The 19,769-nt window shown below is 28.7% G+C and overlaps 1 protein-coding gene across 1 annotated transcript; it reads right to left on the bottom strand.

The window, feature by feature from the left end:
• Positions 1 to 1,660: 1,660 nt before the first annotated feature.
• Positions 1,661 to 19,617, bottom strand: Dtwd2 (DTW domain containing 2). Its single transcript, XM_075382272.1, has 4 exons — positions 19,479 to 19,617; positions 15,461 to 15,646; positions 7,772 to 7,970; positions 1,661 to 1,981 (listed from the first exon to the last, which is right to left on the bottom strand). Exons 1-4 carry the CDS (start codon positions 19,571 to 19,573, stop codon positions 1,688 to 1,690), a joined length of 774 nt encoding a protein of 257 aa, XP_075238387.1. The 5' UTR covers positions 19,574 to 19,617; the 3' UTR covers positions 1,661 to 1,687.
• Between the last annotated feature and the right edge of the window lie 152 nt (positions 19,618 to 19,769).

Here is a 19,769-nt window from a genome sequence, read left to right on the forward strand (position 1 = left end):
TCAATATTTATTTTCCTTTATTTCACTTTTGTTGTAATAATAAAACAGCCCATTTTAATATTATAAACTTAAGTTTAATTTTAATAATAGTTTCTTTAACTGCTTTCATTCAGTAATTTAAGTTATTGCAAAAGTTTTTAAAGTATTACCATGTTTTTAAAAAAAATGGTGTTAGCATTTTTTTATTCAAAACAGTTGAATATGAACTTTTCATCATAGGGCATTTTTTAATGCCAGATAATGAAAAGTTCATAGCATATTATGACTAGTTTCTCATGCAACTGAAGTAGGTTTTCAGCACTCCAATATTGATTATTCTGCTGTTCAAGGTGAAAATGAAATTCATCAATCATGAACATGTAGTGGATTATGTTTTCATCACCACACAAATTATGCAACATTTCTTGACAAAAATTCGCAAACGCAACCAAATCATCTTTTGATTACTGAATATGAATTTTATAGGGGTGAAAACTTACATTATTATGTAAGATTCAACAGATCAATGGTTTACTTATTCATTGCTAATGTATATTTAATTGCAGAGGTTTTACAGCAATTTGAACTCAATGTTTTCTGGTGTTCTAATACTTTTTGTTTTAAATTTAATTAATATGGACTGTAGGAATTTTTTAACCTGTAACTTAATTGCATTACAGATGGTACTTCCCCATGACACTGAATATTGAACAGATTGTGAAATAACCTTAAAATAGTTGTTTCAGAGTCACTATTTAAAAAACAATTTAACAGAAAGCACGATATGTATCTAACCATTGTTTCGTGTTTACTAAATGGCTGACAATGACTGAATACCATCAAGTTCAGCACCCTCACCCAAACATCAAATGATTAATCAAGCTGTCAAATTCTTCCTCATCACGGATGTGCTACCCTTATTTATATATAAGGGCAGCACATGTGTGTGTGTGTTGTATTTATTGTTGAAACTAGTGGAGTTGCTAGTTTTCATGTTCTCCTTTTTCTTTTTTTCAGGATGAATGAGGATGATATGTAATGAATCTAAATGAAGTGTAGTCTTGTACAGACTCAGGTCGACGTCGCATTCCTGAGGTGTGTGGTTCATTGAAACCCAACCACCAAAGAACATCGGTATTCATGATCTAGTATTCAAATTCATATAAAAGGCTAGTTTTCATGTTGGACAATGATTCATCAGAAAAGAGAATGAAACTAGTCTCAACAACAAACATAATAATTTGTGTAATGTGTTAGTTATTAAAGTTATAATAATGTGTGTATATCTGAGAGAGAAAAATATCATAAGCTGCGAAATGACTAATATAAAACAAAACCTTGTAATGTCAGACTAGGAGTATTTACAACAGACAAGCATATTATAACATAACTTACATTCTTTCTAATAGGAACTGTAGATCTGTTAAACATAGGCTGGAAGTGAAACTCAGTCGTGTGATCTATTGCCGATTACATGGATCACAGCTTACAGTTAAAAAGATAATAGCCAGAATACCTTGTTAATTCTACTTTAAAACTTGAATGTAGTACTAAGTAATGTAATATGTCCCTAAGAATTATACTGATGATAAAGTACAAATGCAGTAGTGAAAAAAAGCTTTATCGATCTTATGTACAGGTGAAAGACAAAAAATAAGGATATCAAAGCAAATACACTTAGTGAAATAAAAAAAATTTACTTAAAACATCACAAATTATTAATATGTTCAGATTCTTTGAGCAATTTACTCAGTCTTTTTCCAATAAGTTTAGGGTACATCTGTGTACGGATTAAATATTCTTTACTTTGATGTGTAACAGCTCCATGATTCAGCTGGAACGAGCAGAGTGCTTTGAGAGGTTCTAAGAGTGTACCAATATAATCAGGTCTATTATCCACCAGAGCTAAAGCCTGAGCTGCTGTTTCTAGTGTTGATAAACATCCTTCAGTTGGTTGTGTACGAATAACATACTCGCTACCACCTCCTCGAACTAATTTTGCCTGTTCCAAAAATGTATGATAAACTCAATTATATGTTATAATAATAAAAAATAAAAGTATAATTATCGTTTTTTTAAATTAATATAATTGTTAATATGTTTTTGATAAGTATTTATATTTTTCTGAAGTGAAACTATTTCACAGATAATCTTACAAAAGGATGAATGTTTGAAAGGTAATTGCATTAATAACAGCATACTAAATTTGAAAGCTAATAGTATTATTGCATTGCAATAACATTAATTTTTACTATTGAGGTCACTAAAGACACTGTACAAAGATGAGAATTTCACTACAGAATATGAGTATGTCAAAATTCAAATTAGAATTAAATTAGTCAATATGTGAACTATTAATTGAATTTAAAATTTATTTGCTCATACTAAACTTTTCATGCTACGAACATGCACTCAAAATGATTAACTATGATGGCATATAAATGACATACTCAAAAAATTAATTATACCATCAACTCAAGTATATAACCATTAATCTAGTATGGAACTCCATATGCTTACACTTGCATAATTACATGTATTCACACTCGCTCTTTTGGAGCAAAATTCTCACTATTCCATGATATAGATTTTATTCTGAATTTAGTTTAATTGTAAATTTGAAGTTTAGCATTACTATTACTAATGACAAATAAATGACTAGATTAATGACAAATTTCAGTTTCTTGAGGTAGAACAAGGATTCAGACCTATCTTTAATACTGTAGGCTGTTCACTTGGCGAACAAGTGGAGAGATAGTGTGTACAGGCCAGTTCAATAGTTAGTGGACCTTTCCCACCATCGGTGAAGTGGTTTTCATTTTGAGATATTGGGATTTATTAAACTGAAGCCAGTTTATCATTATCTTCTTTCTAGCATTTGAATTAGAAGCTTTATTAACTATAAGGTGCATTGTCCTATCACAATTAGATTTTTCAGGCAATTTAGGAAGTAATTTATTATGAACCCATTTAGAGAAGTTAGTGTAATTCATAGTAATCCCCTGAAGTACTACTTTCATCAAATAATCTGGTATAAATCCCATCATTCCTCCTGCATTCAAAATTATTGTTCTGTCTCCTTTACTAATAGGTTTCTTAAAACATTCTGTTGTATTAAATTTTCAAATTCACATTTTATTTGCATATTTTGCATATGATTGCTATGGATGTACGTCTCATATACAAAAACTACTGGTAGATTTGCAATGAACTTTACAACATTAACACAATTTCATGGGATTGACTTTGGAATTTAGTTCCCCAATCCAATTTTTGAAATTTTAAATTTCTCTTTCCGACTAAACTATTCAAATATATCACAACAATACTAATTCACAAAAAATACACAACTGAAAATGGGACGCAAAAGAATTAACTGTTATGATCTTGCACAAATAGTATACAGTGAAAAGGTGAACAAATGCTTGCAAATCACTGAAGCTGACAGTTGTATAGAACAAATTGAACTGATTCATAAGGTTAGAAATATTAAATTTTAATATACATTTGAAAAATAAGCAATAGGAAACATTTCAACAATGACTACATTAGTCATTGTTTTTCAAATTTTGCTTGATAATTAAAACATTTTTAATTATCAAGCAAAATTTAGTTTCTGTTATATTTTATTACCGTATCTTTCATTTTATTATGGCAAAAAGAATAAAAATCAAAACAAACAACATAATTAGTAATTTAAGAAAAATTACTAATTATGTTATGTTTGTTAATTTAATTATTATGTTAACAATTTAATAATGAATTGTTAATATGAAAAAGTAAATAAGCTATTATAGTTATGCATTAGTTGTTATTTTAAACAACTATAGGTGATTGGCTGGGATCGAAGGGAAACAGGTACTATGCTGACGAGCCACGTGCCAAGTATAAAGCCTACATCTATACATGCTTATGTCAATTGTTTCTGACTTACAATAACAATATGGAAACCTGTTTAAAGTAAGATATGGTAGCATTTACCATGTAATGTAGATAAAAATATGTCGTTCGTTGTTTTGATAAAACTTAGCAACTGTTCACTACAAACTGGCCACTGAAGCTAGAATGAACTAATCGCATTTAATACAAAGACTCTAATCATCCTACTCATTTGGCTATTCCACATTCACGTTAATTAAGTAACGTTCAAAAGGGTAGAAGTTAATAATTAATATAATTTCTGAAGTGAGTGAAGAACATACTTTGATAGTTCAGTTTATTAGTTATTTAGTTTACAGACTGTGATGAATGTCATCCTTCACTAAATGACAAATGAATTAATTTACAAATTCATTATTTATCATTATTTTGTTTACTTTTAAAGCAAGTAGAGCTTCACTAAACTTCTTTTGTAAATGTATAAATCAAGAAGAGTGAACTGAATTGTAAATTTAATACTGAACTATATAACATCAAATAGCAAAACTGTTAGTTGTTATAATTCTTGTAATATTTATATCATTTTGAACAAGTATCCACTTATTTTCCAGTTTATTATGGTTGTACAGAAGTCACTCGTCATTAGCTAATGCTTAATACATTCTGGTTAAAAAATATTTTACATTCAGTGTAGATTATTTCAGTTTAGTCGATTTAATATACATATATAAAATATATACAGCCCAAAAATTGATAAATATATAAAATTGAATAAATATATAAATTAATTTTTTTCTTTAAATAAAAGAATGTGATTGCCATTTAAAAATTACATTTCTTTGCAAATTTTTCTGAGGAATACACTATCTGCCATATGAATGGCTAAAGAAATGATGACAGTCTGACAAAAGAAGAAAAATATGTACACAATACAGATTATGTAACTTATTCACTGAAAAATTGCAATGGGAAACACATTCAAATATTTTGATTATGAAGCAGATTTGAATGGACTTTAAATCCAGATTTGAAGTTTTTTGTTGCAACATCAGTTGGGAAACCCACCCAACTGATTTATTCTACAAAAATTTTAGATGTTAAACTATAAAAAATTTCATGAGCAAGACTGAGGCTTATTTACCAGCTGGTTCTAAAAATGTTTTTGAATGTAGAGAAAAGTTTAGAGTTTTTAAACAATCCAAGTAAGCAGTACTAGATTTGTAGATCATTAAAAAAGAGTGCCACTGGAAGTTGACTGTCGTGGTAAACATAAACCTAGAAATGCTACTTCTAATAAGTCATCTGGAGTTAAATAACATTTGTCTTTTCAGGTATATTATTCACCATAGAAGAACGATACCTGAGTGTATTTACTTAAAAGGAAATTTAATCATTACTAAAATATAACCATTATAGAAAAATTATAAAGGAAAAGTGTTTACAATCTAAAAAAAAATTATATAAATGAAAGAATGATGATTGAGTCAGCAACACTATCTAGAAAAGAATTTTCTTTGATGAAATTAATTTAATTTAAACAATACAAATAAACAGAACACAAGAAGTACTAAACTAGTAGAATTAAATAAAAAATAGAGATCCAATCACATTTTTTGTACTGTTAATATAAAACATATTCATTGAACCATAAAGAACACAAAATAAACAAAGTGAGATGATTTTAACAGGTTTAAATTTTGAATTTTAAATCTTGAATTTTATGAAGGACTTACAATACAAATACAATGGCATTTCCAGATGACATTGATGTTCTACCATGTGAAATTTCCAGCCAGAACACATCCTCCTTGTGTTGATATACTGAATTTCTTCAATATTATAGTTTAAAATTTTTAATTTTCCAACCCTTTTTTTAATTAAAAAATATGTATTTATGCAATACCTTCATGCCCCACATATGTGTAAGCTTGTTTTCTTTGCCGAAGTATTGAACGATTTATATCACTGATTTTTTTGTTTATATAAACTCATTTATAATAAATATTTCATTCCTACTTTATATTTATTTATCGATTACAAACTTAAAAATATTACTTTAGTAGTTTATTTTTATACTCACATGTCATAGCAAGATAGGAGTTTCAATGTAATAAGTTCTCAAACTTATCTTTTTTTCAAACAAATTCATGTATACAGTTGCATTTTTTGTCATGGCTAAGGAAATGTACCGAGCAAAAGATTTAATAAATTTTACAGATTGAATGAATTTTGTACTAATTTTATTTACTGTTATTTATTTGTCAAATATCTGTTGGTTTCAAAATGATAAATTTATATTGGCAATGTTCAGTGTTTTTCTTAAAAAACTAATAGAACTATACCCTAGTAATAATACTTATCTAAAGAGTGTTAAAAACTGTTCAGTTATATTGAACCAAGACAACAAAACAACAGCACACCCTTTCAAACTTAATTTTAAGGTTAAAATAAATTCTTATTCTTTATAATTTTTATTCTTCTTATTCTTATCTTTAATCTTTATTAAGATTTAAGTTATATCCTAGACAAATTATAAATTAATTTTTTTACACCCACCAGATCAGTGAATACTCAGCTTATATAATGAATATGTAAGAATGAAATGGACTTACGTTTAAATATAGGCTAGCTTAATTGAGATTTAAAATAATCAGAAACACAAACTAAAGAAATGTAAAAGAAATAAAAATTTTTAAAAAAGTAAAAAAAAAATAAAACTAAATAAGTTATATTACGAAAACTCTATATCTAAAAATAAATGAAGATACCCATGATCACAATACAAAAATAAGGACTGCGCACATCAAATAATTTTACTTAAAAGTTATTTCAAAAGACTCATTCATAAGTAGGAGATAATAAACTTGCTGATGAATATAATTTATTTTCCTCTTTCAAAGATTATAACAATGAGAATGCACATAACAAATCATAAAATAAATTTTTATTCAATAATTTTATTAAGAATTAATTTCCTACTGAATTTGTTTATTATCGATATTAACTTGAAACAAAACGCTCTAATTTAGGATTTGCATTCTTGTATCATAGTTGTATCTTATAATGCATCCTGTAAGCTCATCTTTCACTTTTTTAATCAAATAATAAATAAATTTTGCTCTCTTTAAGTTGCAAACATTTTTAGAATTACAGTAAACTTGTTCTAAAACTGTTTATTAATTAGTATTCAGGTCTTTAATGTATATGGTGGCAACAGCATGTATCAAGAAGTCATTTTCCAATTTAATGTGATCATTTGTAACTTCATTACATAATATAGTATTGTCATTATTATACTTAAAACATTTCTAATTTTAAATAATTCTTTTGTTACTACAAAATTTTTTGAATAAAAAATTATATTTCACCAACATGAAAGTACAATAAAATATATCTGTAAATTGTACAAAACATATTGGAGGTAAATCATGAATTTGACAAAGATATTGATTAATATGGACTCATGATTTTGATAGTACTCTTATCAAAAAGTAAAATAAAAACAAAAATTAATGTAAAAATTAGAAGGAATTAAAATAAACAACCATCTCAGTATTATTCAAAAATAGATTTGAAGTCTATTTCAAAAGATAACATCACTACGACTGTAGGTTAGGTCTAAACCGGTATAATAGTCAGCTGATTGAATAATATCATTATTTAGAAAATGCTGAATATTTTTAAGGATTATATTCTGACGAAATACATGTAGAAAAAATTACACGATAAATACCAAATAGTGAGTAACTCATGGTAAAATATACTTACTTACAAATTACTTAAAATAAGAGAAATAAATGTAACCTAACTTTCTAAGTGCACAGTACTTTTATATGATACGCATGATAAAAAATATATAATAAAAAAATAAATATAACATTCTGCTTTATTTTAAAAAATTTAAAGAGCATACCTGTTTCATTGTATGAAGAATTGGAGTATTATTATATATGGTTTTGGCTTGAGGCCATGTGCCATCTATTAAGACTATATCACAGGGTTTATTAAAATCTTCACTTTCTCTTAAAACAGTATCCAAATTGACAGCTAATCTTGATGGATAAAGCAATATGGTATTCGGATTATTAAGTATTTCATAAAGTTCTTCATACCTAGAATTACAGTTTATAATTGATTTAAGAATCAGGTAGAATTTTATATTAAATATCAGTTTAATATAAAATTCTTTAAGGATTTAAAAAATGAAATCCTTCAACTTAACATCTGGAACTTTGGTTGTAACTTATTTAACTGAAAAAGCAGCTAATGATTTGATCGGTTAATTTTATTTAAAAAATTTTAAAGGAGTATTTAATTATTTATCACGAATTTTACTAAAAACAATAACAATTTTATACAACAACAAACGACATGTTTTATCTGCTGACAACCTTGAAGAGGAAAAAACTAAAAAAATTGGACTGAAAACAAAGAGCTAGAAAAGAGAACAGAGGTGATTGATGTTTTTGAAAAAGATGGTGGAGAAACAGAATTAAGTGAAGGTCTAAGAGCTGCAGTCCAAACTATAATGATTTGGTAACATGAAAGGATGAAGATGAGAAAATAAACAAATCATGAATGTTTAGATTTTCATTACCTTTGCAATACAAAATAACAATATTAAAAAAATAAATATATAGAAAGCAAAGAAGCAGTAGAAACAAGGAATGAAAGAGCTGGAAGTGGCAATTTATAAATGCAAGAAGTAATAGAAACATTTCAAAATTTTAGATATTTAGAGTAAAAATGTATGAGAACAGAAAAAATAGTAAATCACCGATGGCAAGAGAATTTTATCATTTACAAATCTAAAGAAGTTTCAATGCAGCATACACAGACAATATTCAAGGGTAATTTTCCTTTTTTTAACTACGATTTAGTCATGGATGGATGATGATTACAAGAAGAGAAGCCAGTATTACTCACAAGCAACCGAGATGAAGCTTTTAAGAAACAGTGTAGGAAAAACATTTAGGAATTGAGTAAAAATACTAAAAAAAGAGAACATCCAGGATTAAGATCACTGCAAGGGAAAACTGAATAGGACTGGCTAGCTTGGTTTTGTCCACTTTGAGAGTGCAAAGTAGAAGTACAGAAAAACAAATTTTTAATTAAAGATAACAGAAAAAAGATTGAAAGAAAGAATAAGAGAACAAAGGTGGAAAAAATTTTTGAGGAATAATGATGGAGAGAGAGATTTAAGTGGAGATCCATGATGTACAGGCTGATTGTTTACAACTGGATTAATGGGAAGGATGACAATGAATATAACATAATTTACTCTACAAACTAACCAAAAGTGTCAATGATGAAGACTACAAACATCGCTGAAAATGTTTTGTCATAGATCATAAAACGCCCATTAAATCCTTTTTGTCATAAATAATTTTACTATACAACTACTATGAAGAAAAGGATTAAAGTCTATTATTTATTTGTAGTGCAACAACAACCTGATTCCTAATAGCAATTACTGATGGATAATAATGAAGTTTGGTAGGGGTGTGAAAAAATGTCACGCCTGACCAGGATCTCATCCAAGAACTTCTGGATGTAAATCAGAGACATTACCACTTCACCACAGAAAAGATCAGCGGAGTGATGAATTATAAGTTATAGTTATGTTTATTTGATTGTTATGCAGTTTCATATTCTTTTGTGTAACACTAAAGTAAAAAAAAAAATCACTTGTTCACTAGTATACAAAGTACTGCTGCTTTCAACAACTTTTTTTTGTCATATAAAATTACGTATAGTCATTATTTAACTATATGTAATTTTATATGAAAATTTATAAAAAAGTTGTAAAAAGTAGTTAAAAAAATAATTATATGGATAGAGTATCTGCAATGTAGCTAAAAAAAAAAAAAATCATTTTATGGAAACACTATTTGAATGCAAGCTGTTTTTCATAGTTAATCATTACCATATGCTGATTAATAAATAAAAATTTTATTTAAACTTTATTGTTCTCCAGTTCTTCTAAAAAGTTCATCTTACACTATCAGATGACCTGGTAAAAAACATGCTACAACAGCAAATTTATAATTAGGAAACACATCATCATGATGCGTTCCACACAAAGGATTTTAAGTATTTGTTTAAAATTAAACACAAATATCATACTTAGTTTGCACACTTTAACTAGATAAAAAGCCTTAGTTTTTTATTTTATTCTTAGGATAATTATCATTAACAGCCCAAAATAAGTCAAATATCAACATAATGAACAGACATAACAATGGCCACAATCATTAAAGCACCTACAGTTAAACAATGTTTACAGTTAAACAGTTTTTAATTTTAAAATATTTAATTTTTTTTTGTATTTACTAATTTATACTTTTCTATAGTTTCATATGCAAACATATAGGTTTTTAAGCATTCAGAATGTTTTACATGAGACTCAAATTTTGTTTCATAAACAACAAAAAAGAAACATCTTCTGGCTGGTAAAGTAAAATGACGATGCGATTCAGCACATAAATAAGTACATATAAATTATATAAATAATAATCATTATAGATGTAAATATATGTAAATTTATAATGTTTGCAGTCAACATTTTAAGAGAAGGTATCACATAAATAAAAGTGAAAACTGATGTAATACAACTCATTTATCATACAAGAAAGAATGTCCACATTGCTACAAGAAAAGTGACAACAAAATATGATTTAAGCAACACAAAATGCCCAACAATAATTTACTTTATATATTCTTGTTTAAAAATACTAATCTATAACAACTTAATTTTTTTTAATTTCAATGATTTATTGTTTTATATAAACTGTAACAATAATTCCAAATATTAATACTGTTTAAGAACAAAGAGTACAATTATGTATACAAATAACTCTTATAGATGTACATAATATATTCAACAAAATCAAACTGTAATATTTTTTCCAATTACAAATTCTAAGAAAAAGTTATTATAATACAATTCGTTAACATACCCTCAGTCTGTCAAGAGTAGTTTAAATAAGCTACATTAAATATGCAATTCCAGTTCCCTCAACAAAAAGAATTTCATTAGATTGTTACAACACATACATGATCTATTACTTCATCTGTCTTTACATAGAAATAAGTGTAGCATCAAACAATGTATTTTTTTTAGAAAGGTAGTTTAAGCATCATCTTCAATAAAAAATTCTTTATACTTTTTTTTTATCTAGTAGGCATATTTAGAAAGCACCTTAGCTATTTCTACACAGCAAAACTGTGATCATTATTTCATGCAGATGGGCTAATCTTGCTTAATAAAATAATGATGGCATTACAAAACAACAAATCATATTCAGGACTCATTTTGTGCATTTTAAATGTTCAGTTGATCTGGGAACCCAATGACTTTGAAACAACTTCTTGTCCACTTTTTAATTGCACAAAATGTGAAATTGGCCAACTCATCACCAGATGATTGAACTGTATGATCTAAACACCATGAATGATGGAATAGTCACGACACTTTTATGGGCTTCATGCAGTCTTCTGTGATCAATGAATAACCGTGCATGCAGTCATCTCAAATCTTTGTAAGGAAAGATTAAAATTTTGTCTTATTCCTTGTTTTTCTAAAAATTTTAATTCCGATCAGAAATCAATCCACATAGAATTTTTATAAATTACATTCATGCCTGGTCTTAATATATTTTCTGATAAGAAAAAGACCAAAGTAACAGACAATATTTTGGTTCGATCTTTTTGTTTGAAGTGACAAAATAACAGTCCACAGACTGAAGACATCCTTCACGCCCAAAAAAACAACATTCAGCAATAGTAACTTGCAAGCTCACGTACAATCTTTTGGAGACAAAATTTAATTTCTAAATTCTTGTAACACGATTCATTTTACTGCTGCCACTTATTGTTCAAAAAATTGCATCACAAAATTTATAACAAACGATGCAATCTTCAAAGCAACACTCTGCTAAAATGTACTGTTGCTAAAACCCAAAACTCACTTTGTCCCTTTGGTTAGAAACAAAAAAAGATTTTTATGACTGAAGAGGTTTCATTTCAGCAACAATGATGACAATAAAGATCATAACAAAAGTGATGTTACCTCTTAAAAAGAAATGCTACACTTATAATAAATGCCTCTTAAACTTATGTAAAAAGACAGGATTTTAGATATAGCTGAGAAAGATGAATTTGTTTTTTTTACTGCCTAATGATACCTACTTTCTCAATATGCCTTGTAAAAACGTTTGGTTTATTACTATGTACCATCATCTTATTTTCTGACAAAATCAATCACCTCTGCTTTATCTCATTTATTTCCAAAATTAATCTTTTTTGATAAATCATAACAAAAAAAAAACTAACTGAAAGTTAGTTTTCTGAAAGTAAACTGATTTCTAATTTATAGAAAAGGGACTTGAAATTTTTAGAAAAACAAGAATGGGACAAAATTTTAATCTGTCTTTTCTTACAAAGATTTGAGATGACCATATGCGCCAGAAATCCAGTGGTCACAGAAGGTTGCCATTGAGATTTCTTTAACTATCCTCATTCTCTTCAATAATTTCCTTCTCATCCTTCTCCTAACATAATATTGCAGTCTCCAGTACTATAAATTGTAATCTTCCTTCTCATGTTTACAACTAGATTTCTAAAAAATCTTTTCTATTTCTTTATCTTCTACTGATGAGGTTGACTTATAAAACTGCACTGTTATAGTAGGCTTTGGCTTGGAATTTATCCTGACTGAAATAATTTCACTATATTGCTTGTATTAGATAATCTCTGCCCTGTATTAATCTTACTGCTGCATTTTTATTTTTTTATTTTTGTTTTTTAATTATTAATAACTCCCTAACAAAAAATCTTGTTTATCTTTTTGTCTTACCTTACTGACTTATTACACCATGCAGCTCTAACCTACTCATTTTATTTTTAAATTATCTAGCCTGAAGACTTCAAATAATGACATAGTTCTTACATTTTCTCTTGAGTAATCCTCACCAGAAGATCTGTTCAAAGTTCTATTTAACCCAAGAAGAAGCCATTAAAAAGTATTAATTAAAAATTAATGTAATTAAGGAAAAAACTATTACGGAATTAAAAAAAAATAAAAAAATTACTTTAAAGTTTGGTGTTCTGACCATATCAACCACCAATTGCTGAGGTATATATCTCTAGGTGCTCTCCAGAACTACTGAAAAATCTGTTGTCCCCACCAAGGATTATTTTTTTGTCTGATCTCTCCAGATCAGTCAAAATGGGTGTTTATGTGTGGAGACATACCCACCCATTATGACAGAACATAAAATACAACTATCAGCTTTTGAAAGGCATGCAAACTTCTATTCGAATGTTGAATTATTTACAGCCAGCCAATATTCACCAACAGCATAGTGTCCTTAATTGCTTTAGGGTATTTTTTTGGTATGCAGTTTTCCATTAGACAGTACCTCTACCACACCTCAGATGCTGCTGTTGCTTGCCCATTATTAATTTCAGTTACTCTTTATCTCCAATTAATCATCATATAGATTGTTTTTTCTCCTTACTGCAATGTGGGAATGTGTCCTGCCACCTGCAGCTAGGCTCTCCATCCAAAGATCAGAGAGAAAAACTAGATATTATAAATACAGATGTTGACCTCCATGATGAGTAGGTAATACCTCAGCTTTTCAGCCAGAATGTCTTGGATTTGAATCCCAGTTGGGAATAACATTCAGGCTGTTCATGACTTTGTGGAAGGTGATCATCATATATATAACCGTCTCTGAAATTGCATCAGAAGTGGGCATAAGAGTTGGGAGTGTATATAAAATGTTTTCAGACACTCTTGGAAGCTGCAAAGTATTGACAAGGTGGGTTCCATGTCCTCTCTGAGACAAAGAGAAATGTAAGAAAAGACGTCTGTCAGCGGCTTATAAATCGCTTTGAGGAAGAAGGAGAGGCAATTTTGGACTGTACTGCGACAAAACATGGGTCCACCACTACATCCTGGAAAGCAAGAGAACAAGAATGGAGTGACAGAAAAGTGGGGGAAGGGCCACTGAACAAAGCCAAGAAACACTTGTCAGCTAGAAAAGTTCTGCTGCTGATTGATTTCTAGCATGAACGAAGGATGGTAAATGCGGCATACTATTGCGTTGCTGGATGATGTCAAGGCTGCTTACTACAACAAGTGATGCCAGCAACCAATTTGCAATATCCCCCTTCTACAACAATGCACGGCCACACACAACAGCTCAGACTCGCTAAAATTCATTGGATACCTCTTGAACACCCACCGTACAGTCCAGACTTGATTTCCACACATGTGTGATTTTACATGTTTGCTTTGCTGAAAGAAGCATTAGGAGGAGAAAGAATTGAAGATGATGCCGCAGTTGAACATTATATGCGCAATTGGTTGTTGAGGCAGACATCTTGTTATTTGATAAGGGGATCAGGAAGCTATCTTCTATTCAGTGGAGTAAATGTATTTCTGTTGAAGGAAACAATATAGAAAAATAAGATAATTTATTTTTAATTTTATCTAATAACAATAAAGTTATATAAACAAATTTTGGTTTATATTTGAATGACCCTTGTATGCTAAGAATGTGAATAGCAACTAGTGGAGTCATATTGGGCAGCTGGTTGATGAGGTCAATTTATTTAAAGCAGTTCTTTCATTTGTTGATAAGCATAAGAAATATTAGGGAAATATGTTAGATAGGTGACAAATGAATGAATGAATTATTTTCTACAACAATAAAATGTATTTTATAAAAGTTCTTGGAATGCCTGTTATGATTATTTGAATCATATCAGTCAACTGTTTACTCTACTGATGTAAAGATTTTCACCAAACAATTAGTAAAACTGTAATTAATACAAACTGTTTTCTTAAAATAAAGTTTCTTACAGACCATAATAATCAGTCTTCTTTTTCTAAAATAAAGTACATGTTTCATAAGTTTTTCAGTTAGTACAATGTTGGAGATTTAACTGAACACTTCTTCAAGTGATTAGAAACTTTTATAATATTTGGTCATTCTGTCAAATGTTTTTTCATGTAGCTTGTTGTTATGTCAAATTTAATGCAAATCCTATTTACACGATGAAAAGATGTTAATTACACCAAGAAAATTTTACACATAGCACATAAAAGAGCATGATCCTAACATGAAATGTAGTAACACAAAATTTAAAAGCACACTGAATTTGGCAAAATATTAAATTAACACAAAACACAGTACAATCAAATGTAATATTCAACTATGCACAGAGGATTTCCTAATCCTCTGAAAATTACCATTGGGTTGACAATAATCAACTTGTCACCTGTTAGACCAATAAAGAAGAGCCTGATAACAATCTCAAACCCTTCCAGAAGCACAATTCCAAATGATCAGAAGGCAAGTAATGTGCAATTTATTTAATAGTGATAGTTTAATAAACAATTCTTAGAAAAAATTTACAAACATATATATCAAGAGTGCATGGACTACTTGCAATAGGAGTAATAGCAGTAGATAAAAAAAAATTAGACAAACATAAAAGGCCAAAAGTAATTAGCTCACTACAGAGTTAAATGTAAAATTGTGGGGTAACAAAACAGTAAATAAAATAAGAATTCACTATATTCTCTAACCTGCTTTGTGGAAATTTCTTTCCTTTGAATATGAGACAAGATCCCGAGCTTAATCCTCTAACAAGCATGGGGGCAGTACGAAGGCACCTTTTTTCTTCAGCCGGATGTTGCAGGAGTATAACTCTACAACTGGGCTGAAGAGGTTCACTAGGTAAAGCTGAACACCAGCATACAACACTTGGTCTCCTACAGACAGATAAATTTTCAAAGTAATTTAACTCATAATTGTTACAGATATAGCTTATCTCTAAAAATAACATCAAGCTTACTCACTTTAACCAATTAACAGCCAATGGTGTGTAAATGGATACCTGTTAAAAATAATGGTGTGAAACACACCTTTGGCTTATGGAGTGATAAATCACACACTAGGCATGCAACATGTTATTCTTGCATTAAAATTAATTTTGCAATCCCACACTATACTATTTTTATGTTTGAAGAAAATGTTTAATTTTGTTAAATTTAAATTTTTGTTTTGTCAACCAGTCTATCGCACTGATATTGTTTACTTTAGTCATTACATTTTGTTTTGATTTTACTATTTTTATAGAAATCATTATTTTATAAAATTTTCAGTTTCTACAACTATGTGCTCAGTCAATTTCATGTTAGTGAAGTAGTGTTTACTTTGTGATACTTGTGCAATATATTTAAAAGTAGTAATTTTGTTTTACTGAAGTTTAAGAATTTGTTAAAATGTGGAATTTTGTAAAACTATTGACAAGTTAAACAGCATTTTAGATGATGAAGTTGCTTTCACAAGCAACTGCCATCAATGCAACTTATACTCCACCTAAGTTGATGAACTTACTGATGAAGATATTGATGAAAATTTGCTGAGACCCCTTCAACAGTATAGCAGGTACATCTGAGATTCACTTGCACACTGAAAAAGCCATTGATATTCAAAAATCCAGTTCTAAAGAATTGCAGAAAGTGAATAGATGAACATCTGATTTTACATTTGATGAGAAAACAAATTTTACAGTTGCGAGATGGAATGTTAATGCTGTGATGACAGATGCCAGTAACCACAATAGCATATTTCCATTATCTAATACAAAAAGATATAGCCGAAAATAAAGATAAGACACCATTATTGCTCAGCCGCTCAGAAAAAATTAGACAATTTTCCTTCACCACCAATGGCAAACAGGGTCATCTGTCAAAAAACAGTTTGCCAGAAGATCTTCATTATGATCAAATAAGGCATGTTAGTTCAGAGTATAGGGAAAAAGCTAGATGAAAATGTAAGCAATGCAAAACCATAAAACATTTTTGTGTATAAAATGTAAAGTACACCTACATTCAAAATGTTTTTAAGAATTTAAAGAAAATAAATAATTTTGTGTAAACAAAAAAAAAATTAAAATAGTTTATTTGTAACTGTATTACTTTCAGTTTAATAAATTGTTATTATATTCTTCAGACAATGACATATTTTGCATACTTTTTGCAAAAGATGTGTAAATGAACGATTTTATTCCTGAGCAATAATTGATATTTTTTTTGATATGACAATATTTCCACTTCAAATGCTTAAAAAAAGAATAAAATAAAAGGTTTATTTTAAAAAAATGAGTATATTTATGCCTGACAGTTAATGGGTTAAAGTTAATTTAGCTTTCCCTAAACACATTTTTTAAACTAAAGTCACTCATGTTTGTTTACAGAAACACTTCCAGAAAGAAGTCTTTGTTGAAGAATCTTTCAATTTCTTTGCAGGTCGTATCACATTTATGATAGACCCTGAATGTCACTGCTTCAAAGGTGTATCCAAAAAGTAAATAGTTTTTTTAATAAAAAATATAACTCAACAAAATAATTTTATTACTACACATAAGAGCATAACTTAAGCTACTTTTCTACATAATTTTCACCATCATTAAAGTACTTTTCACATCTTACAATCAGCTTCTTCATTCCTTCCTCAACAACAAAGCTTGCTAGAGAAGATAACCAGTTTTGTACAGCATTTTTATCATAATAAATTTAAGCAATTATAACCTCACCTCTTGGAAAAGGAGGCAACCAACAAAACCTATCCCTTACCACAGAAGATGGAGCACATGACTTTTGGTGTTGAAATGGTGGTTCTGAACTTCCAGTTTTTTTTTATGTTGTGCGTCGCCATTCCATAGACTGCTATTTGGATTGTGTGGTGATCATAACAAAGAAATTGTAAACTGTCTATTTTCTTTCATTTTTTCAACCACAAATCATTATTCATGAGGGAAGAGAATAGTAACCAAGCACTGGATTTAATCCTGAAATGACTGAGATCTGTACTTAGTTTATATAGATATTATAAATGGCAATAATTCAGCAGCTTACTGAAAATGCTGCTATAATAAAAACACCATGGACTTTATAAAAAGTAATAAAGCACCACATCAATTTATATAAAGTAAAATTAATGTTCAAATGAGTAAATAAACTCACAATTTCTAAGCACAGCATTTTTTGTTTAAGAAAAAAAAATGTCTTTCCCAGATTTTTGAAAAACAGTATAGATTTAAAGGCTGACAGAACAATAAAATATTTTGTGTTAGGAAGATGTATCCCCTCACTGCAACAAAGTGGAACAACAAATTTGCAACCATTAGGATATTTCATAAATTATTTTATAAAAAAGGGTATTTTACCCAATGTGCTAAAAATAAACAGTGTATAATCATTCCTTAAGAAAAGCATGAACAAGCAGGATTAAATAATTATCAGACTACATTGCACAGTATAATCATGACCAAAACCAATTCTTGAATATTTAAAACAAACTTGTTTTACCTGATCAGCGCAGCTTTGGGTTTAACTATTTTTTAATACTGGTTACAACTTATTTTACTCTTATTATCCTTTCCAAAACATATGCTAAGAATAAAATGTTTATCTTTTCTTGAATTTGACCACCTATTTATTTCTGTTACCAGATCTTAACAGTTAAAAAAAAATACACAAAGCTAGGTGTTTGTAAAAATCCATTCATTTATGGTTTTTGTTCATATTTGTTTTTTTCACGTGTAATGAACTAGAAAAAAGTAATAGAATATCCTGTTATATCACTTAGAAATGTTAGCATAAAATTAACAATGAGGGCATAATATGTAATTGTCTTAATTACTTTTTATCTATTTATTCACTCACATTTATAAATCAAAACAGATATTAGATTTAAATGATCAATTTATTATGAGTGTACAGAAAGTGAAAAAAGTATACAAGCAACTGATATTGTGTATTTTGAACAAAAGTAGAATCAACTACAAAAAGAAGGAAAAGCTGACGGTTAGTTTTAGTCACACAGATCTGGAATATGTACCAAATATACCTTATACCTTGTTTAAAAAAAGTAAGCCTAGTAAGGCATACTTTTAGGTTCTTTTCATGAAAAAAGGGGTAAAAAAAAGGAGCAGTCTAAAAGCCAAGACAACCACCTACATCTCAACACAGCCTTATTATTTCAATTGGAAATAAGAATCCTTATCTTTCACTTTCAACAAACTCAAAGATGATATTTGTATAACATCACTGACATGAGATAAAAAACTACCTAATATGAAGGAATGTCTAAAGATTAATAATTTGTGATAAAACATGAAAACTTTTATCTTCAATAAATGTTTGGTACAAAAAGCAAAGAATTTAACAACTATTTTTAAGAGAATACAGAAATATTTTTTAGAAAAAAAAAGAATAGTTTTACAATAATTTTTTAATAAAAACAATGGGGTAGTTATAATACGAGTTGTGGTGACTTTCATTGATCACGAAAATATCTAATATTCATTGAAAAATCCGTGAAGTAATGTACTTATTAGCCACCCGCTGACGTGAAAACACTTTTATTTTAAATCGAATACTAACTCTTATTTTTAATTTAATTACCACTAAAATATATCACTTGGGAATCTCAGATTTGTAACATGAATATCTAAAAATACAAAAACCTAACTTTTTTAACACAGTAATGTATATAATCCACAGAATTCTAAAACGGTAGCATGAAAATACTAACTTGCATCCGTTACAAATATTTCGCTTCCTAGGAGGATCAACTGGTAAACTAACAAGACCTTCCCACTCAGAATCCATTTCATTCATTCCTAACATAACAGCAGAAATAACAACCTACTTTTTTTTTTACAGCTAATAAAATTCTAGGTTAGTTTCATTTTATCATATGTCCCAAGGTCAAAGCCAAGCAATATTGTCACTAAATATTTTCGTTGTAAGTGGGAAGAAAATAATTTCTCATTTAATACGCCTGAAGTTTCTAGAAAACATTTTCTACTGGAAGCTTCATGAG

This window comes from Lycorma delicatula, chromosome 1 (assembly GCF_047948215.1).
Source record: "Lycorma delicatula isolate Av1 chromosome 1, ASM4794821v1, whole genome shotgun sequence".
NCBI classification, from domain to species: domain Eukaryota; kingdom Metazoa; phylum Arthropoda; class Insecta; order Hemiptera; family Fulgoridae; genus Lycorma; species Lycorma delicatula.

Excerpts from the sequence above, each read along its gene's own strand:
- Dtwd2 (XM_075382272.1), bottom strand. The coding sequence starts at position 19,573 with ATGTTAGGAATGAATGAAATGGATTCTGAGTGGGAAGGTCTTGTTAGT. Across the intron at positions 15,647-19,478 it reads AATATTTGTAACGGATGCAA|GAGACCAAGTGTTGTATGCT; the intron begins GTTAGTATTTTC and ends ATCTGTCTGTAG. Across the intron at positions 1,982-7,771 it reads TTCTTCATACAATGAAACAG|GCAAAATTAGTTCGAGGAGG; the intron begins GTATGCTCTTTA and ends TTTTTGGAACAG.